This window comes from Suncus etruscus, chromosome 9 (genome assembly GCF_024139225.1).
Source record: "Suncus etruscus isolate mSunEtr1 chromosome 9, mSunEtr1.pri.cur, whole genome shotgun sequence".
In the NCBI taxonomy this organism is placed as follows: domain Eukaryota; kingdom Metazoa; phylum Chordata; class Mammalia; order Eulipotyphla; family Soricidae; genus Suncus; species Suncus etruscus.
Window position 1 is genome coordinate 112,928,746 of NC_064856.1, and position 23,288 is coordinate 112,952,033.

Consider the following 23,288-nt stretch of genomic DNA (forward strand, 5'->3'; position numbering starts at 1 on the left):
TAGGACCTCCAGGTGGTATTTAGGTGTGTACTGATCTGGCCTGGGAGAACCCCATCCGAGCAGGGTGGAGATACTGGGCTGTTGGGAGGAGGGAGTCTGGGGTCCCATGTTTCTACCTCAGGCAAGCTAGTAATAGAAGCGAGAATAGCACTAAACTAGATTTCACCCTATTTTATACATACTAATTCTGTCTATGTTTTATTCTTTTTAGTGACTGTGTGCAATTATTTCTCCCTAATCTTTAAGGGCCATCTGTCCTCTGCAGGGATCTCCTCTATGAGGGTCAAGGTGCTCCCCTGTTGGAATATAAGATGATTAGTTGGTTTCCCCTCCCTTCAAGGTATCTGATGGAAAACAAAACGTCCTTGCGTTCCTTGGAATGTCCTTTGTTATTTACAGCCTGGTCCAGGAATTAGTTGTCTCTTTGGGCCTAGTCTTTCTTACCTTGAAATTGCAGCCTATGACTAAAGTTGCAATCCCATTTATTACTAAAAAAAATCACTATTCCTATTAAAACTAAGAACATACTATGTAAAAATATCAAAAGTTACACACTGGAATCCATGTTAAAAGGTTACACCCCAAATCAAAAAGTCACCTCTTTTCCAGACTCAACAGAGTCAGTCTGCACCTGTTGGTATCTATGAGTGCCAAGCTATAATTGCTATATTGATACCCATGCAACAGAAGGGGAAGTTCAAGACTAGTACCTAACCAATGGGCTTTTACATATCAAAGGAAGAGGTTTGAGAAAGAGGAAGATGGGAAACACCTCTGTTTGGGGCTGATAACTGGGTATCTTGTTGTACCCAGCAGTTCCCATATTGCTGAAGACTCAGCAAGTGTGATCAGAGCATCACTGTGTCACCTCCCATCCTCAGTGGAGTCTGGGCAGGGCCTCAGAGTAGGGTGGTCAGAGTTGACACTTCACAGCTCTGGGCTTTTATGATACATGAACACATGTGAACACAGATCAAGTGGGCAGATGGTGTCCTGGAGTTCCCAGGACCTGTGTCCAGACTGCATTAGATTCAACTCTACAAGGACATGAGACTCAACAGAGCTCAGACAATATAAGTGCACATTTCTATAGACTTATGGACTTGTAGTCCCAGCACTATGTGATCACCCAGAAACAGTCTAAAGAAAGTCTGTCAGAGGACACAATGGAACACGGGTGCTGAGGCAAATAATCCCATGAGTGTAGGTGTAAAACCTTGGAACTCACAAGGACTGAAGGTATATACAGTAGGTTAATAGACATTCAAGAAATGTGAGTCATTCCATGAAGACTATCATGTTCCCTCCACATCAGTGCTTCTTTTCCTGAAGGGTCCCACAGTCATTTAGATGCTATGAAAGAAATTCAGAAGATTCACCCAGAAGTACTGCCTGGTCTGTAGGGCCAGACAAGGGGACTCAGTAAAGTGCCCCCTCCTATTACTCAGAGGATGTCAGCTCTGTTCATTGATGGTGCTTCCTCTTCTCTGCTCAGCTTCCTTGTCCTCATCCATCAGTGCACTCTGGAGCACTTCTCGGAGGGTTTTCCTGCCCCTCTGCTGCCCATGTCTTCCAACAAAATAGTAGATGATAGGGTTGACTGCGCTATTCATGGCACTGAGGAGGATAAAGTAGTCCCATACACTAAATGTACAGTCGCTTATCCATATGCAGACCATATAGATCCCTCTTGGCACATTGAGCAGCAGAAAGACCAGGACATTGAGCAGGATGGTGATGTAGAGCTTGCTGGGCTGTCTTTTCCTGAAGAAGGACCGGGATTGAATTAGAAGAATCATGCTGGATATAACAAGCACCAGGATAGTAAGAAGGGACAGTGAGTTCAACACTTCCATCATGTACATGCATTGAACACACATAAAATCCAATAAACAATAACTAAAAGCCAAAACCCAAATGATGGCACAAACAATGGTAGACAAATGTGTTGGGCGGTGGCATTTGTACCAGATGGGCCAGAGCACAGAGACACAGCGCTCAATGCTGATGGCCATGAGCAGGCTCAGTCCCACTGAGTAAGAATATATTGCAAGTATGTGTGAAAACACCACTATTAATGTAGGGATAGATAATGTGAGCATATCTATAATCTCCAAAATATCAGCAAAGAGATAGGTAAAGTCTGCAACAGCCAAGTTGAGGATGTAGAGAGTGTTGTGGTTTCTCTTTATGCAAAAACTGAGCAACCAGATGACAATCCCATTCCCCACCATGCCACAGAGGCAGATGAACATAATGACACTTTGAATCACCACAGTTTCCACAATGTGATAATCCCAGAAAGTATATATTCTGTGTGTTTCATTCGGTGATGTATAATATTCTTCTGCTAGTAATTCAGTCCCATTATTCGAGAGGAGTTGAAGCATGTCCCCAATGTCACTTCTGGGTTCTAGAGCCATCTGTGATTCCTGATGCTGTAATCCACTGTGTAAAAGGGCTGTTGGCAGGGACAGGACCCCCGAGGTCATGGCTGATCTATCCCTGCAACTGGCTCCAACATCAGATCAGACAACACCATCAGACACCATGAACAGGGAACCCAGTGTTGGCTCCTTGTGAGAGTCTCCCCAGTCCTGCTATCACCAGCCACCAGGCACAGAACTTCTGTTCTTAGCCCCAGGCCAGTGTCATTGCTGAGGCACTTGCCACTCTTGTCCACACTTGAGCTCACCAAGACACAGCTGCTAGGGGCTGGTCTGAGAGTTTCTGGCAAGAAACTTCAATCTGTTCACAGCCCTGCCCTTAAGAAATCTTCCTCCACTTGGGGGACTGTGTGTGGGAGAAAAATGAAAACATTGGAAAATGGAAGGTTATTAAAATTGAATAAACACAAGTTGTTTCCACTGCACAAAATTTAATGTCTCTGTATGTTAGTTTCCTGTTGTCATGCACAAAATCAACAGTAACATTGGAGGACTCGCAACACATTCCCTCACATGTTAGATTTCAGCTTGTTTTATCAAAAACAAAGACCTTTCCCCATACCTACATCCTTTTTCTGCCCAGTCCCTTTCACATGTACAAGGCCCACCTAAACTGGATTAGCTCTAGAGAGGTACTTAATCACTCACTTTTCTTCCCTGCCCAGTGTTGAATTGAGCTGCTCAATAAAGAGATATTGGGTTTGGAGGTTCCAGAAAAAGTTTTTGAAGTTTCTTCAGACTCCACGCTTTTCACTCTTATGCTTGGTTTGGATTTTAATTATTGCAGAGAGCCTGCTCCTGACTGAAGTTGGATAGGGGTGAGTGGATCACAACACTCGCACACAGGCAGCAGTTCTGACTTACTCACAATAACCACCCATGAATTTAAAGAGACGTTCAAGTGGGTCATTGAAGAGATTTGGACTGTCCTATGCTCACTCAATTAAGATGTTCAGTAATTAACCATTAATAAATTACCCATATGAGCAATAGTTAATATGTATAATTATGGTTTTAATTATCATTTGCATAATTGTAAGAAATAGAGATTTAAAATCAGTTATTAATTAATCAGAATAAGACACTGAATTAATTTAATTAATCAGAATAAAGAATTTTCACAAATATTAATAAGTCAAAGACTTGGGAAAAATTTCTCTGTGATCTCTATTTCTTGTCAGATCTTGATTTTTCTTTTCCATTCAATGAAATGATGCCTAAGTAGTAAACATTTAATTGCCTTCAGAAGTTCTGCTCTATCACCCCCATATATCTACAATACAACTGTTGTGCCCACTCACCCATCTCATTCTACCCCTGATATGGAATTCTAGTGAAAGCTCATGCTCCAATCCCCAGGAACTGGCAAACACTAGTCATAAGTAAATGCCAACACAGAAAATAACCCACACAATGTTAAACAGTTTCAGGAAACTTGCACCACAAGCTTTCTGCTCAAAGATACTTTTTCTAGCAAAAGATACCAGCAGGCAGATGAGATAGTTGTGGAAAACTAAACAGCAAGCAGCTGCTCTCTGAGATCCAAGGACTTTATTGGGAAGGGAGGGATCACCCACTTGGGTATAGATCAAGTAGGGTAAAGGACCAGTCCAGAGGTACCTCCCATCCATCAGTGACAATCACAAGCATGGAAGAGTCATCCTGTCGATTGAAAAGCTGTTACTCCAAAATGAGAGGAAATGTGGGTCCCTCATTTCAGAGCATAACAGCAGAACATGGGCCCTCCAGCTGCCACATGAGTCCCCAGGGGGTCTTGGACAGACTCTGACAGGAAGATGGACAAGGAGCACATGTGAAATGCATATGAGGTGTCTCTGCAGTCTGTCCTGGGGGCAGCATCTCCCTCACCCTTTCATCAAGACTCTGCTCTGAATCCTTCTGAACCTTAGAAACTGGGAAGAGACTCAAAATGATAGAATCCAGGCAAACTCAAGACTCAGGGTACCCTGTAAAGTCAGAACTAATACTTAATGGCCATGGAATTGCAAAGAAACTATAATACTTTGGCTTCACAGATGGCATCAAGGATCACAGGACCTTGCAAGTGCACAGAGGAAGTTTCTCCAAAATCAGCTCCAATTGATGAGGTTTCCTTGAACACTCACAGTAGAATCAAGATGATTCAACTCACTGGAGCCACAGAAGGTTACTAGCAGTTGATCTTTGACCTAATCATGGCAGCTCTAGCTTGCCTTTTACACCAGAAACAAGGAGACCATTTGTGTTTGAATCCAGTTTCCACCTCAGATTATCCTCTCATGTTCATCACATATATTTATTTCCCTGACGCATACACATTTGTTCATTTTTTCTTGAATGACTCAACCTTCACATTTGCTCCTGGTTTGCATTGGTGGGTTTGGGTCTTCAGACATGTCTGTTTTCAGGGTTTCTTCCTGGTTCTGTGTTTGGTAATTACTCCTAGTAGTGCTTAAGGGAAAATGTGGGGTACAGACCTGGGCAGAACCCAGGTTAGCTGCATGCTATGCCAGCACCTTATTTGCTGTATCCCCTCTGCAGCCCCAACACCTCAATCCTCTCATAGAGCTGAGGGACAGCAAGGGAAGAGTAGATTGAACCCTCCTTGACTCATCTTTCCTTGAACACAGTTGGGACATCAGCCACTGTCCACTGCAGCTCCTTGGAGCCAGTTTCATTCCTCCCTACAGAATCTGACCCTCCCTTAGGCCTCCTTCCCTAGTTATCCTACTGTTGAGCAATGAAGCTCAGTCAATGCATTGCCATTGAGAACCATACATTTGTCACAGAGGCAGGAACTGTAATTCTCCCCTCTCGGGGCAGCCAGAGATAGCCATCTCTGTAGAGACCATCTTATGTTCTCTATGCCAATGAGATGCTAAGATATGACTCATCTCAGGAGTCTGAGACTCATGAAAAGAAAATACTAAACAATGTGCTGAGGAAGTTTGGGAGAGAGTGGCCATCAGGACCCTCAGGGTTATGAAGTCCTTCCTCTATCTCCTGAACCTCCTGATCTTTTATCAAAAATGAGAACAACCAGCTTTTCTTCCTCCCTGAACTCTGAAGCTATCACTTGGGGGACAAAAAGACTCTCTCCCTCCCCAGACACAACACACGGAGGGAGGGACTGAGATACTCAGGACATGCAGGAGGGAGTGCAGGGCCAGGACAGAGAGCACACATTTTTCCTCACCTGCGTCTTGTCTAGCAAGTGGTGGGTCTGAAACCTTGGTTTTTAGAGCATCTCTCTGGTTCGTGCAGTTCCAGGTTTCTCGTCAGGTGGCTCCCAGTGCTGTTCCAGGGCACAGAATGGCTGTTTGCTGGCCACAATTTGAGTGGTCTGAAGAGTCTGGGATCATTCCTTAACCCTGAATTTCCTGCTATTATATACTTCATCATGTGGGTGTGACTCAGAGGAGACTTTGCAGTCCCAGAAGTGCTAGGTGGGGACTTCGTGAATATTTTTCTTGAGGTAATCAATGTAGAACGATCAACTCTGCTTCTTTTTTTTTTTTTTTTCATTTCTTTTAGCTCTGCTTCTTAAGTGTAAATTCCACTTAGAGAATGCTCTCATTCTCTTTCAGAGAGATTTAAGGACCAAGTATTATATGAGTTTTAATGTACGTTTGCCATAATATTTGTAATTGCATCAGTGAATCTGGTATTATTTTCAAATTTGAACAGCAACTTGCATATGGACTGTGATTTTGAAGATATACATATATTTATTAAGTGGTATGCCACGGAACATGAGAAAAATTGTATTTCTACACGAGCAAGTTACTTAATAATTGAGTATATTCCAAAGACATTAGCAATGAAGGTTAAGAGCAGCAGTCGATGGTTAGAAGCTTACCAAAAAGAGCAAAGTTTAATTGGAGGAGAGAAAGGTCTAAAATGACAGGGACATTCATGGCAACCCATTATTAGCAGTAGAGAAATCCATAATGTCAAAAAAGAGAGAAAAGAGAGTGAAGCACAATATATTCAACCCACAAAGTAAGAAAGCAGTGTTAGAGAAACATCTGGTGACTTTGTCCCATGTGGTGAACAGAGTTTGGCCTTGGAATGGCCCAGTTATTTCTTCTCCCAGGAATACCAGAGCTTAGAGTCCTCATGAGATTTTGTTGTGAGGCAAGAGAGATGAAGAGTTTTACATTGCTGGAGCTTCTTTGTTCAAGTAATCTGCATTATGTCCTGGAGCAGATGCTACAAGTAGGGGGAAAGTGCCTCAGATCCTTAACCACTACATAAAGTCTTAGCAAACTTCTCTGACTCGACCATGGTATAAGGATGGGATGAGAAAGGTGGCTGGTGACATATTTGCAACCTTAGCTTCAGTGGCTCCATTGATTGTCACATAGTATCTCTCTAAGGTCCTGCAAGACATGAGCTTCAAGAGTTGATGGTTGTTTAGGCTAGAACCTCTTTATTTTTTATCCCCAATCCTCTTGACATGGATTTATGAAAGGAAATGGAAAGGACCTCAGGGGCCAGAGAGATAGCACAGATATAGGGCACTTCCTTTACATGTGGTCAACCCAGGATGGACCTGAGTTTGATTCATGGCATCTCCTATGGTCCACTGAACCTGTGAGAGGGATCTGAGCACAGAGCCAGGAGTAACCCCTGAGCACCAACTGTTGGGTCCCCAAAACTAAAACAAATAAAAAATAGAAAATCTTAATGTTTTTCTATCATGGGAGAATTCAGGACACTCTTCAGGCAGAGCGCCCCTGTTGGGTCCCCAAAACCAAAACCAAACAAACAAAAAAGATAAAAACTTAGTGTTTTTCTATTATGGGAGAATTCAGGAGACACAGGTAAGTTCATCTGAAAAGGGAGGGAAAGTTTCTTTGCAAAATTCGGATGCAAATGGTTTATCACATTCTTGGAGTCAAGTGATACCAAATAGAGCAATGAAAGAAACAATGAGTGTTGGAGACTGTTTGGCATAACTAAAAGCCCTTTTTACTAAAATCAAAATGGAGTCTCTGAAAGTCTGAGCAAAAGTGCCTACGTGAGAATTATCAGGAGCTGTCAGCCTAAGCAGCTAGCAAATGTGGCCTTTGCCCTTGGACCTAAAGAAAAGGGGAGTCACTGCATACCTCAGAGCTAGGGGAGTCGACCACAGGCACCAAGATGTTCCCATAAAGATAGAGGCTGGTGGGCCTGGGCAGAGATTAGATCTTATACTTTGTTGCTCTAACAACTTGGGCCTCATGATTGATGAATGCCAACTTCATGATGTGCAACCTTGTTAATTTTGAAAAAACAAGATGTGCCTATGGAAAGTTACAGCTATTCCAAGAATGCCTTGCCCCTTTCTCTTTGTTTGGCCTGACTATAAAAGGCTAGCCCCCTCCCAGAATAAAGGGACTCTTGATCAGAACTTTTCACCTTGAGTCTCCTTGTCTTCCCAATCCCTCTTTTCTTTCAGACCAGAATCCCCTTCGTGAACCGTGAACAACTTCTGTGGTCTCCAGCCTCTCCCGCGGGTCGGGATCGAAGTCCCTGGGGGGCTACAGAGTGGCACCTGACTCGGGGCACGAAGCATGGATCACACGGATCACCCGGTCGAACGGCAAAGGTGCGAGTCCGGAGCCTCGCTGTATGGCATCAGTAAGTCCCTATAAAGGACAGGGTGCAGGGAGGTCAGCTAACAGTGATCACTATCACCGCCGTTCATTCGTCCCCAGAAAAATGGGGACTATCGTCCCAGGAAAAAATGGGGACTACTTTATCAAAAGAGGAGGCTTTCATTAAAGATCTTAAGAAAGCTCTGGGTGAAAGAAAAATTGAAGTTAAGAAAAAGGACTTAATTAAGTACTTTTTATGTGTTCATGATATTTGTCCTTGGTTTGTGGTCACTAGAGCCCGTATAGTTACAAGTACCTGGAAACAAATTGGTGATGAAATTATACAATATTACACCAAACATGGTATAGAAAAGGATAAAAAGGTTATGCATTTTTATTGGACTATTCTGGGTAAAATTGTCACAGGAGTCGAATTAGACCCCCTTGGGGAAAGCCCCATCAATAAAGAAATTATTGAGAAGGCTGAAGCCATCATAGAAATAGCCTCTCACAGTCAATCACGGGCCAGCATTGCCCCTCCTAAAACAGAAAGCCTCATAGATTTGGAGCCCTCTAAAGGCTTCTATCCCATACTTGCCAGTGCACCCCCCGAGGAGGACATTCTAGAAGCTGAAGACAATTTGTCCCTGTCAGAAGGGGCCACCCATTATAATCATGGCCGGTCTCCCTCCCCTCCCCCTTACAGCACAGAACGCTTGCCTGATCCGCCTCAGGTGCTAATACAACAAACTGTCCCTTCAGGCCTGCAAAACCGCAAAGCCAACCTGGCAGCACAATTAAAAGAACTTAGGGAGATAAAGAGTCTAGAAGAACAAATTACACGGCTTCAAGCCTCTGATAATACATTTCAGTTCTCTGTATTCTTTAACCAACAGCCTGAACAGGTTGAATAGCCTCCCCCCAGTCCCTGTTCACCAGCGGACTGCGGCTGCTCACAGCTTAGAGGCACAGGCGCGGTGACACATAGTCAGAGCCTAGATAGATCTCAGGCTACCCAAAGAGCTCACGCTGCAGCCAGACCCCTAGAGGACATTCAGGAAGAACCGCAACAGGTCCCAGATGACCCTGAGTCTGCTCCGTCACTAGGCAACCACATGGTAGAGATTAGGAAATACCAACGTCTCTGACACAAACCTATAGAGACCCTTTTTCATGCCATAAACACCTATGATCATAATGCCCCCTATACCCTCTCCTGCCTTGAAGTAGTCTGAGATGGGGGGGGAGCTACTACCTGCTGAATGGAAAGAAATTGCTAGCACTACCCTGCCACGTTCAGAATACATTCTTTGGGAAACAGATTTTTTGGCACGATGCAGGCAACAGGCAAATCTGGGCGACGAAGGCTTCACCCCCCCCAGATCACATTTATGAGCAGCTTACTGGCACTGGAGCCTTTGCTTCCTTTAAAGAGCAGCAGCAAAAACTTTTCTCTGCCCTCCTAAATCTAAAGTTGTCTGTCCTCTGCCCTCCCGATCCCAAGGCCAGGCCCCCCTCTTGAGAATTCAGAGGGACAGGCTGATGAGAGTGAGGCTGAGTGCCGTAAGACAGAAACTACTGCGGTGCCTACAAATAATTCTAAGGGCCCAGTGAGCAGGATAATTACAAAGTGTCAGCTGCTAAGCCATAAAACCTTGCGATATTTGCACTTTGCTGTTAAAACTTCTGAGCCTAATGCGCCCTTTACTCAGTACATTTTGCTCAAACCAGCCCTGAGCCTATCTTTCAGCCTCTTTCCTGCCGGCCTCGGGGAACAGCCAGCTCAGGCCCTGCCACTCCCACTTTAAGCCTTCCAGTTTACCTTGAAATACCCCAATCTTTGTTATTCAAAAGAAATCTGGAAAGTGGCATCTCTTGCATATTCTCAAAGCAATTAAATAAACCATGATCCCCATGGGTGCTTTTGCAACCCAGACTCCCCTCCTCCATTGACATTCCCTCTAATTCCAATAAATTAGTAATTGATCTTAAAAGATTACTTTTTTTTCTCTGTACCATTACACCTTGCTGACTGTAAAAGATTAGCCTCTAGCCTTCCTGCTGTTAACAGTGCTGGCCCCTCCCCACGTTATCAGTGGAAGGTTTGCTTCACCTTGTCAGCCCTACGCTTTGTCAAATATGTGTAGCACAGGTTATAAATTTTGTAAAATATATTTTGAAAATAAACCTAATTATCCTATTCAACCTTAAAATAAAACAGCATATTAATTGGCTGATGCAAAATACAAATAATTGACCTTTGGCATGTGCCTCCTTTAAGGAAAAAATTGATATTCATTATCCAGCAAATAAGTTTATACAGTTTTTCAAAAGATGCTTGTGAAGAGAAAAAAAAGTAGCAAGCCAGTGACAACAAGGTACCCCTTACCTCCTGGTCTTAAAAGTTCTCGCTTTGAATATCAAAACCTCAGATCAGCACAAACAAAAAGATAAAGTCCTGGCCCCACTCAAGGAAGAGGCCATATACCCCCAACTCACTCGAGGTCTATTTTTTTTTAAGATCCCGATAAGCTAGCCACCCCCCCATCCCTTAGGGTAGGAATGCAGCCCTAAAATGTTTTTCTAAGATAAAGACCACAGTTGGTAAAATTATGAGGTTTTAAAAGTGTTCAAAAATGTTATAATAAGCCCTTTAATCTATGCAGAGGTAATGTATATGTGGCATATTCTATACCTGTATTTGAGACAGTAAGTTTCTGTGTAGTCAATATGCAGACAAAAACTTTGGAGAAAAAGTATTCAGCAAAAATAGTGCTAGCCTGTGTGTGTTTTAGTGGTTACAAGTTTGATTGCTCTGCTAAATGTGGCAGAGAGTGGCAGGGGTAAAATTAAAAGTATTCAGAAACTATTCATGTAAAATATATAGTAAGAATTATTGTCAGGATTTTGTTGCATCTCATAAGAGGCCTCAAATAATTGTAAAGTTTGTGAATTAAATTATGCAGCATAAGACATCAGGCTGGAAAAATCCACGAAACTACGCCTGCCCAGTGAGGCCCAACTGTGAAAAACTGTGAGTGCTACCTGTGTATGTCTGTCTACTGTCCTATTGCGTGAAACTCTTGGGAGTGGGGCAAAAAGAGGCTCCAGAAAACTCACTCTCCCAGAGGGTATTTTCAGGGCGGAACTCCAGAACATAAAAACCGGCAAGCTTTTGCAGATGACATGATACTCTACTTAGAAAACCCCAAAGACTCTATCAAAAAGCTTCTAGAAACAATAGACTCATATAGCAAGGTGGCAGGCTACAAAATTAACACACAAAAATCAATGGCCTTTCTATACACCAATACTAATAAGGAAGAAATGGACATTAAGAAAACAACTCCATTCACTATAGTGTCACACAAACTCAAATATCTTGGAATCAACTTGACTAAAAATGTGAAGGACCTATACAAGGAAAACTATAAAACTCTGCTCCAAGAAATAAGAGAGGACACGCGGAAATGGAAGCATATACCCTGCTCATGGATTGGCAGGATTAACATCATTAAAATGGCAATACTCCCCAAAGCACTGTACAGATTTAATGCGATCCCCCTAAAGATACCCATGACATTCTTCAAAGAAGTGGACCAGGCACTTTTGAAATTTATTTGGAACAATAAACACCCTCGAACAGCTAAAGCAATCATTGGGAAAAAGAATATGGGAGGAATTACTTTCCCCAACTTTAAACTTTACTACAAAGCAATAGTTATCAAAACAGCATGGTATTGGAATAAAGACAGGCCCTCAGATCAGTGGAATAAGCTTGAATACTCAGAGAATGTTCCCCAGACATACAATCATCTAATTTTTGATAAAGGAGCAAAAAATCCTAAATGGAACAAAGAAAGCCTCTTCAACAAGTGGTGTTGGCAAAACTGGGTAGCCACTTGCAAAAAATTGAACTTAGACCCCCAGCTAACATCATGTACGAAGGTAAAATCCAAATGGATTAAAGACCTCGATATCAGCCCCAAAACCATAAGATATATAGAACAATACGTAGGTAAAACACTCCAGGACATTGAGGCTAAAGGCATCTTCAAGGAAGAAACTGTACTCTCCAAGCAAGTGAAAGCAGAAATTAACAGATGGGAATATATTAAGCTGAGAAGCTTCTGCACCTCAAAGGAAATAGTGCCCAAGATACAAGAGCCACCCACTGAGTGGGAGAAACTATTCACCCAATACCCATCAGATAAGGGGCTAATCTCCAAAATATACAAGGCACTGACAGAACTTTACAAGAAAAAAACATCTAATCCCATCAAAAAATGGGGAGAAAAAATGAACAGACACTTTGACAAAGAAGAAATACACATGGCCAAAAGACACATGAAAAAGTGCTCCACATCACTAATCATCAGGGAGATGCAAATCAAAACAACGATGAGATACCACCTCACACCACAGAGAATGGCACACATCACAAAGAATGAGAATAAACAGTGTTGGCGGGGATGTGGGGAGAAAGGAATTCTTATCCACTGCTGGTGGGAATGCCGTCTAGTTCAACCTTTATGGAAAGCGATATGGAGATTCCTCCAAAAACTGGAAATCGAGCTCCCATACGATCCAGCTATACCACTCCTAGGAATATACCCTAGGAACACAAAAATACAATACAAAAACCCCTTCCTTACACCTATATTCATTGCAGCACTATTTACCATAGCAAGACTCTGGAAACAACCAAGATGCCCTTCAACAGACGAATGGCTAAAGAAACTGTGGTACATATACACAATGGAATATTATGCAGCTGTCAGGAGAGATGAAGTCATGAAATTTTCCTATACATGGATGTACACGGAATCTATTATGCTGAGTGAAATAAGTCAGAGAGAGAGAGAAAAACGCAGAATGGTCTCACACATTTATGGGTTTTAAGAAAAATGAAAGACATTCTTGCAATAATAACTTTCAGACACAAAAGAGAAAAGAGCTGGAAGTTCCAGCTCACCTCAGGAAGCTCATCACAAAGAGTGATGAGTTTAGTTGGATAAATAACTACATTTTGAACTGTCCTAATAATGAGAATGTATGAGGGAAATTGAGAACCTGTTTAGAGTACAGGCGGGGGTCGGGTGGGGAGGAGGGAGACTTGGGACATTGGTGATGGGAATGTTGCACTGGTGATGGGTGGTGTTAAAAAAAAAGACATCTTCAAGAAGGAAATACCACTGGAAAACAAACAAACAAACAAACAAACAAAAACAATATTGAGAATTCAGTGATAAATCTTAAAAAAAAAAAAGAGACCCCAGAAAAACCACCCCAAGACACATCCTAATCACAATGACAAATCCCACAGATAGAGACAGAATTATGAAAACAGCAAGATCAAAAGGGGAAATTACGTTCAAGCAAGAATCCTTGAGATTTACAGCAGACCTGTCAGCAGAAACACTCAAGGCCAGAAAGCAGTGGTGGGATATTGTGACAAGACTGAATGAAATGAATGCTTCACCCAGAATACTATTCCCAGCAAAACTCACTTTCCGGTTTGACGGAAGAATACATGGTTTCACAGACAAAAAACAGCTCAGAAAATTTACAGACACAAAACCAGTCTAAAACTCTGGACTTTGAGGAGTTAGAACAGCTTGCCAAGTGCAAAAACTCCCTCCTCTCTCGGCTGTGGAAATTCCTAGGATGGGATTAGCCTGGTGTCAATTGTCAGAAGCACACCCCATTCTTAAAATCTGCATTGGCTCTTAAAGGGGTAGGGCGACCTAGCCTATATGCACTCATACAAGAATTTCTTGCATGCTCCCCGAGCCATAGCCTTACTTTGGGGTGCTGACACTGAGAGCACATTAGGTAGCCTAAGACAGGGTTTCCACCCACCTTTGAAATAAATAAAAAAGGGGGAATTTGTTGAAATGTTTGGCATAACTAAAATCTCTTTTTACTAAAATCAAAATGGAGTCTCTGAAAGTCTGAGCAAAAGTGCCTACGTGACAATTAGCAGGAGCTGCCAGCCTGAGCAGCTAGCAAGTTTGGCCTTTGCCCTTGGACCTAAAGAAAAGGGGAGTCACTGCAAATTTCAGAGCTTGGGGAGTCGACCACAGGCACCAAGATGTTCCCATAAAGATAGAGGCTGGTGGGCCTGGGCAGAGATTAGATCTTATACTTTGTTGCTCTAACAACTTGGGCCTCATGATTGATGAATGCCAGCTTCAGGATGTGCAGCCTTGTTAATTTTGAAAAAACAAGATGTGCCTATGGAAAGTTACAGCTATTCCAAGAATGCCTTGCCCCTTTCTCTTTGTTTGGCCTGACTATAAAAAGGCTAGCCCCCTCCCAGAATAAAGGGACTCTTGATCAGAACTTTTCGCCTTGAGTCTCCTTGTCTTCCCAATCCCTCTTTTCTTTCAGGCCGGAATCCCCTTCGTGAACCGTGAATAACTATTGTGGTTTCCAGCCTCTCCTGTCGGTCAGGATCGAGGTTCCTGGGGGGTTTGACAATGACTTTAAACAGGATGAGGGTGGGAAGGTTCCTTGGTGAGTTGGAAGATACACCATGGCACTTGAGGTGGGTTCAAAGGTGGAACATTGTGGGTATCCCCTCCCCTGTTCGACAGATATTTGGGGCGTAGCCAGGGAAAAAGGAAAAGGGAATATACCAATGAGACCAGAGCCAGAATTAGCATATGAACAAACAGGTAAGGAGAAACCATATACCTTTAAATCTAGAGGGGTTTCAGATGTAAAAAAGGAGAATCTCAGTGTTCTAGGGTTGATGGAAAACTAGTTCTATTTTTTTTTTTATTTCCAGGGCATTGATCTGTGGCCCTAACAGCAATTGACCTACAAGAGAGCCTGCAAAATGGTACTTCTGTGTGGTGATGAAAGTTCATGTTTTCCAGAATCTCACTTCGCTATGATGTGAAGCTGAAAGTGCATTAGGAGGCAAAGAAACTCTTCTTCACCTGCTATCTCAGGATCTCTCTCTTGTCCAGCCAATCACCATAGAGAAGCTGAAAACACTTCTTATTTCCTCTGGGAAAAGAAAATAAGCTTCCTTGTCTACACTTAAGAGAATCAGAGAGTTTCTCCACTTACAAATATTGCAAATGGAAGGAGCAAATGTGAAATGGAATGCTCTGAACCTTTAACACTTCATCAAATCCTGTTGTTACAGAAGGCCACAGCAAAGCATGGGCTCCCAACATTAGAAGATTCTACTTCCCAATTGCTGTCAAGGCTTAAGTCGTTCATTCAATGTCCAGTCAAAGCTGAGGATTCATAGAGAGAATGTTCTGTCCTTGCTTTCTTCCCTTTCTTTCTTTCTCTGTCTCTCTAGGTCATCTGAACCCTCTTCTTTATCTCAGGACCTATGTCTCCCTGTCTGTAAGGATGCATTCCCAAATACAAATAAAGTAAGAGTGACTGAAATATTAGGCCATTGGGATTTATAACAATGTCAACTAATTGTAATTTATGAATAAAATGCTGCAGCCTGACCCCCTCTCCCATATGGCAATCTCCTGGCAGTGCTTCTCTCTTTTTCTCTCTCTTTCTATCTCTCACTCTTTCTCTCCGTCTCTCCGTCTCTTGCTCTTTGTTTTTCTTTTTTTTTAATTTTTGAGTCACATCCAGCAGTGCTCAGGGGTGACTCTTGGCTCTGTGTTCAGAAATTGCTCCTGGCTCAGGGGACCATATGTGATGCCAGGAATCAAACCCACATTCGTTCTGGGTTAGCTGCATGCAAGGCAAATGCCCTGCCACTATGCTACCACTCTAGCTCACCTACACTCTCTTTTTATGCCATCTGGGCTCCCTTTATTGGCATGTTCCATTCATGTTTTGCCTTCATTGACTAATGACTCTTCCCACCCTTGGTTACTTCATGCATTGCACACCCAAGTCTGACATCTAGTTTTTGTCCTTCTGATGTTCTTATCAGGAGGCCCTCCATATTTCAGTTGAGGCAAAGTGCAAGAGTGTGTCATATCTTCTAAGTGAGATCTTGTCACTGTGTTTATGATCCACAATCTCTTTTTCATACCTTTTGCTAATGACCTGCTTTGAAGGAAACTTCAGGCTCCAAAAACCAGGACCTGGTTAGATGTGGGTCCAGAAGCAAACATCAATGCAGAAAGTAACTGACACAGTTAAAGGGATAAAAATGGGCCCAGGAATTGCACACCATTCATGCAGGCTCACGTACTTTATGGGATGCCAGGATTTAAACAGGGTTGGCAGCATACAAACCCTACTATCACTTTGGTTCCTGATATAAGACATTTTGCTTTGTTTTGTTTTTGGGTCACACCCAGTTGTGCTCAAGGTTTACTGCTGGCTCTGGCAGGCTCAGAGGTCTATATGGAATGCCTTCTAGCCATCACTGCACTTCTCCCACTTCACGCGGTGCTCCCAGTGCTCCAGCTGGCCCCGCTCCCAACTGTGCTTGTGCTTCTTGTGCTCAGCGGAGCCTTTGGAGCCATCCGCTGCCGTCATCCCGGTGGCCTCCTTCTTCCCACCTTGCTTCTTGGACGACCCCATGGTGGCCCGATCCATCTGTCTGCCCCAAGCCCAGCCCATCTCCCTTCCCTATACAACCCTCATCATGACCTTGACCTTGGGCAGGGCATATCTCCTTCCTTCAGGGGATGGCTCCCAGCTGGCCAGGCTGGGGAATCTTGTTGGCAGACTGATTAAAGTGTTAAAAACTTGATTCCAGTTGTGTGGTCTCGTCCTTCTACTCTGGAAACCTACAGTGGCATTGGTCCACTTTGACTCCAAAAAGACCCTAGATATTTCAGCCCCAAAACCACATTACTGGAGTTTTTTATAGTTAAATGTCTCTAGAGAGACTAGTGGAAAAGAGGTATAGCTGGGCCATTGGTGTCTTGGTGATTGTGGGTGGGATCTGCTGAAGTTTCAGCCAGTAGAGGACTTTCGCCACTCCATCCTGAAGATATACCAGTAAGATTAGGTGTGAGACCAGTGTATCCATATGTGGGATTACTGAACACTCCCTAATCAGTATTCATATTCCACCTAGGTGTGATCTGGTGATAGAATTACTGGATCTTCTACTTGCTTCTACTTGCTATACGTATTCCTTCTGCACCCTAGGGTGTGGCACAGTTTTGCTAATAAAAAGCCTTTGGTTTAGAAAGGAAGGTACTCATTCTTTGGTCCTCCTACACTAAACTGCTTTCCTTCTTAGGAGCAGAAGGCTTGTATGTTGGGATTCTTGGTCTGAGTGTTGGAATTAATGAACCTGTTCTTGTATCTTTTCACTGTGTAGATTATCTCCTGCAGTGACATTTGCTTCCAGACCCAGGTGTTTACAGATCCTGATTTAGGAGCTTGGGACTCTGTTTGTATCCATGAGTTTTTATGACTCTTTTGATAGTTAAATGAGTATGGATCTGCTCAGTGGGCAGATATGACAACAGCTGTCAGGAACAATTGTCACTTGAATTTCCCTCACCCCAATCTGCATTTTTATGTAATATTGAGTTTGAGTGTGCATTAAAACGAAAAGAATGCTCTTCTTCACACATTTCAATATGTTACAAATCAGGTCTTGATGGGGTTGACTGATGGAGGGATGGGGGATGAGGTTTTTCCCTTCCAGCTCGGAGCACGCATCTGCCACCCTGTTCAGCCAGCAGTTCTGAGGTGAAACGGCAGGTAAACAGCTAGCAGACAGTCAGGCTTGTGAAAATATTAGCTTTATTCGGTGGACAAGACTGAAGCCCGAAGCCTCAGCATCAGTTCTAGCCAAAAAGCTTCCCGCCTTCCACAGACCCTTGCTTTTATGTTGCAGAATCAGGTACCACCCAATGGTGGGAGCAGAATCAGGTACCACCCTAGGGTTGGAGCAGAATGCCAGGTCACACCCTAGGGTAGGGCACAATCACCATCAGAGTAAGGTGAGTAACATAGTAATCCCATTGAAATGTTTACATATGCAATTCCCCCATTTGTTTTTAGTAAACAAACAATATTGTCTACAATTATTAAAGGAAAAACTAGTCAATAATAAAAGAGGGGCTGTTTGCATAAGCTCATCACAGGAAAATGTAAAGAAAAACTTCTAACCTAAACACAGGGTGTCTAAAACCAGAAACAAGGAATGAACTACAAACTCCTGTTTCATAGATCTATGACGTACAAGCTGAAGAATTCCAAGTAAGTTCTTTCTTAGAGAAGCAGATGGAGAATCTGAAATTCAATAATCAAGGATCTGGTAGGTGATGGGAAGCTCCCAGGGCAATCAGAAAGCCCAATTGGAATCCATAGGCATAGATTCTTTGAGGAGACACCAGAAAGGTTAGGTAGCAGGCAAGAAGAAGCACATTTTTCTTTATCTGTTGTTGTTGTTCTTGTTGTTGTTGTTGGTTTTTGGGTCACACCCAGCAGCGCTTAAAAGTTACTCCTGCCTCTATGTTCAGAAATCGCTCCTGGCAGGCTCAGAAGATTATATGAAATGATGGATTTCAAACCACCGTCCTTCTGCATGCAAGGCAAACACCTTACCCCTATGCTATCTCTCCGGCCCCTTTTCCATTCAAGTCTAGGTAGACCAGAAAGCCCGTCTTTGAGGGCATTGAATTAGGCCCTTATTTTGGAGGAAGAAGCATATACCCCTGCACAGTGGGGTGCCACTGCAATGATGATCAATAGACATCTGAACTTAATCCAAGTTCTTAGTCCATGCAGAAGTCCATATGAGGTCTGAAATTGTGTACCAAGTACTGCCGATTATGTATAGCTGAGAGCTTAAGTAACAAAACAGAACAAAATGTTTAAGGCAAAGAACCTTCCTGTATAAATAAACAACTTGAGGTTCCATCAAAAATGGATAGAACCTCCTTTTGCTTATGATGCGCCCATGCAAAAAAATATTAATCATTTAGAAAACTATGAACAGCAATATCTAACCCACTAAACTAAATTCAAGAAAGCAAAACCTTAACATAATACAACATCAATTCCTAAGATTAAAAACTAAAATAGAAAAACGTTAATTACAAAAGTCAAAAGGAGTGTAGTACCAAATTCAAAGAATTACAATTATAAGAAAAATACAAAAGGTGAAATTTCTACGGAGTCCAATATCATTCTGTAAAGATGAGGGGCCTGGAATTCTGAAAAGACCAGCAAGAGACACTTGATGGGTCTGGAAAAGTGGGTTAAAGCCTGGTACAGAAGACAACATCAAGCTGAATGAAGAAGGAAGGCCAGTACAGGCATCCATGTGTTGGGCATCCCGAAGCATTACATCTTTGCCCTGGACCCAAGAAAACAGCAATTATGGTGAGATTTCTGCTCTTTTGTTTGATTTTGGCTCTTTTTAAATGGAGTCAGCCCAAAGCATTCAAGGATAGTGCTGGGTAAAAAGCATTGAAAAAATAATTTTTTAAGTTACAGGTGTATGGTATATTTTGCAGAAATGTTATGTTTTTGAAAAGGGCTGGTATGTTAATGTTCACTTTATTATATTGTTGCTTTAGAAATATCACCCGACTTTGGCTAAAGGTGGAGTCAGTATTACAAAAGCTTCATTTACATTTCAGATAAGGGGGAGATGTGACTCCACCCCGGTTTTAAGTATAACTACTTGCAAGACCCTCCCATTCCTGGGAGAGGTCTTGGGAAGGTTAGATAAGGCCTTTGACCGAGGGGATTAAAAAGTTTGCCAGCATGGAGGTCAGAGGAAAGATGGCTGAAAGAAGTTGAGACGTAGGGCAAGGTAAGAATGGCATGTGCTAGTTAAAAAGCCTCATGCTCAATAACCAGTGGGTCCGAGATGAAATCAAGGAGGAAATAAAAAGGTTCCTGAAAACAAATGACAATCAAGACACAAACTCTCAGAACTTATGGGACACAGCAAAAGCAGTACTGAGAGGAAAATTTATAGCTTTGCAAGCACACATCAGGAAGGAAGAAGGAGCTTACCTGAGTAGCTTAATGACACAGCTAACAGAACTAGAAAATGCTCAACAAAAGGACCCAAGAATAGGAAGACAGAAGGAAATAACAAAGCTGAGAGCAGAAATCAACGAAGTGGAAACTCAAAAAACAATCCGAAAGATCAACGAAAACAGAAGTTGGTTCTTTGAAAAAATAAACAAGATTGATAGACCACTTGCAAACCTAACAAAGAAAGAGAGAGAGAAACTTGATAACTCGTATCAGGAATGAAAAAAGAGAGATCACTACTGATATGACAGAGATTCAAAGGGTAATCAAAAACTACTTTGAAAAACTCTACGCCACTAAAAATCAGAACCTGGAAGAAATGGATAAATTCTTGGACTCTAATAATCTTCCACGGTTGAAGGAAGAGGATGTAGCATATCTAAACACCCCCATCACCATTGATGAAATTAAAACAGTAATCAAATGTCTGCCGAAAAACAAAAGCCCAGGTCCAGATGGATTCACTAATGAATTCTATCAAACTTTCCAAGAGGAACTACTGCCAATCTTGGCAAGACTCTTTCATGAAATTGAACAAACAGAAACACTTCCAAATAGCTTTTATGAAGCCAACATCACCTTGATACCTAAACCAGACAGAGACGCTACCAAAAAAGAAAATTACAGACCAATATCACTGATGAATGCAGATGCAAAGATCCTCAACAAAATCCTGGCAAATAGGATTCAATGCCTCGTTAAGAAGATCATCCACTATGATCAAGTAGGTTTCATCCCAGGAATACAAGGCTGGTTTAACATCCGTAAATCTATCAACATAATACACAACATCAATAACAAGAAAAATAAAAACCACATGATCATATCAATAGATGCAGAGAAAGCATTTGATAAGGTCCAACACCCATTCTTGATCAAAACTCTCAGCAAGATGGGAATGGAGGGAACCTTTCTCAATATAGTGAAGGCCATCTACCACAAGCCAGTGGCAAATATTATCCTCAATGGAGAAAAACTGAAAGCCTTCCCTCTAAATTCTGGCACAAGACAAGGCTGTCCTCTCTCACCACTCCTATTCAACATAGCACTGGAAGTACTTGCTATAGCGATTAGGCAAGAAAAGGATATCAAGGGAATCCAGATAGGAAAGGAAGAAGTCAAGCTCTCACTGTTTGCAGATGACATGATACTCTACTTAGAAAACCCTAAAGACTCTATCAAAAAGCTTCTAGAAACAATAGACTCTTATAGCAAGGTGGCAGGCTACAAAATTAACACACAAAAATCAATGGCCTTTCTATATACCAATAGTAATAAGGATGAAATGGACATTAAGAAAACAACCCCATTCACAATAGTGCCACACAAACTCAAGTATCTTGGAATCAACTTGACTAAATATGTGAAGGACCTATACAAAGAAAACTATAAAACTCTGCTCCAAGAAATAAGAGAGGACACACGGAAATGGAAACGCATACCCTGCTCATGGATTGACAGGATTAACATCATCAAAATGTCAATACTCCCCAAGGCATTATACAGATTTAATACCATCCCTCTAAAGATACCCATGACATTCTTCAAAGAAGTGGATCAGACACTTTTGAAATTCATTTGGAACAATAAACACCCTCGAATAGCTAAAGCAATCATTGGGAAAAAGAATATGGGAGGAATTACTTTCCCCAACTTTAAACTGTACTACAAAGCAACAGTTATCAAAACAGCATGGTATTGGAATAAGAATAGGTCCTCAGATCAGTGGAATAGGCTTGAATACCCAGAAAATGTTCCCCAGAGATACAACCACCTAATTTTTGATAAAGGAGCAGGAAATCCTAAATGGAACAAAGAAAGCCTCTTCAACAAGTGGTGTTGGCACAATTGGATAGCCACTTGCAAAAAATTAAACTTAGACCCCCAGCTAACATCATGTACAAAGGTAAAATCCAAATGGATTAAAGACCTCGATATCAGCCCCAAAACCATAAGATATATAGAACAGCATATAGGCAAAACACTCCAGGACATTACAGGCATCTTCAAGGAGGAAACTGCACTCTCCAAGCAAGTGAAAGCAGAGATTAACAGATGGGAATATATTAAGCTGAGAAGCTTCTGCACCTCAAAGGAAATAGTGCCCAGGATACAAGAGCCACCCACTGAGTGGGAGAAAGTATTCACCCAATACCCATCAGATAAGGGGCTAATCTCCAAAATATACAAGGCACTGACAGAACTTTACAAGAAAAAAACATCTAACCCCATCAAAAAATGGGGAGAAGAAATGAACAGACACTTTGACAAAGAAGAAATACACATGGCCAAAAGACACATGAAAAAATGTTCCACATCACTAATCATCAGGGAGATGCAAATCAAAACAACGATGAGATACCACCTCACACCCCAGAGAATGGCACACATCACAAAGAATGAGAATAAACAGTGTTGGCGGGGATGCGGAGAGAAAGGAACTCTTATCCACTGCTGGTGGGAATGCTGTCTAGTTCAACCTTTATGGAAAGCGATATGGAGATTCCTCCAAAAACTGGAAATCGAGCTCCCATACGATCCTGCTATACCACTCCTAGGAATATACCCTAGGAACACAAAAATACAATACAAAAACCCCTTCCTTACACCTATATTCATTGCAGCTCTATTTACCATAGCAAGACTCTGGAAACAACCAAGATGCCCTTCAACAGACGAATGGCTAAAGAAACTGTGGTACATATACACAATGGAATATTATGCAGCTGTCAGGAGAGATGAAGTCATGAAATTTTCCTATACATGGATGTACATGGAATCTATTATGCTGAGTGAAATAAGTCAGAGAGAGAGAGAAAAACGCAGAATGGTCTCACTCATCTATGGGTTTTAAGAAAAATGAAAGACACCCTTGTAATAATAATTTTCAGACACAAAAGAGAAAAGAGCTGGAAGTTCCAGCTCACCTCAGGAAGCTCACCACAAAGAGTGATGAGTTTAGTTAGGGAAATAACTACATTTTGAACTGTCCTAATAACGAGAATGTGTGAGGAAAATGGAGAGCCTGTCTAGAGTACAGGCGGGGGTCGGGTGGGGCGAAGGGAGACTTGGGACATTGGTGATGGGAATGTTGCACTGGTGATGGGTGGTGTTCTTTACATGACTGAAACCCAAACACAATCATGTATGTAATTAAGGTGTTTAAATAAATTAAAAAAAAATAAAAAAAAAGAATGGCATGTGCTTAAATGGTTATGATATAGGCCACACACATGGGTCATGGCCAATAAAGATGTTATCTCCCTGGAAGCCTGCCTATGAGTGAGTTCTATACCTGCCG

The 23,288-nt window shown here is 42.1% G+C and overlaps 1 protein-coding gene across 1 annotated transcript; it reads right to left on the reverse strand.

The window, feature by feature from the left end:
* Positions 1–1,454: 1,454 nt before the first annotated feature.
* On the reverse strand, positions 1,455–2,492 carry LOC126018809 (mas-related G-protein coupled receptor member A1-like). Its single transcript, XM_049780906.1, has one exon. The coding sequence runs from the start codon at positions 2,490–2,492 to the stop codon at positions 1,455–1,457; it is 1,038 nt and encodes a 345-aa protein (XP_049636863.1).
* Positions 2,493–23,288: the final 20,796 nt, after the last annotated feature.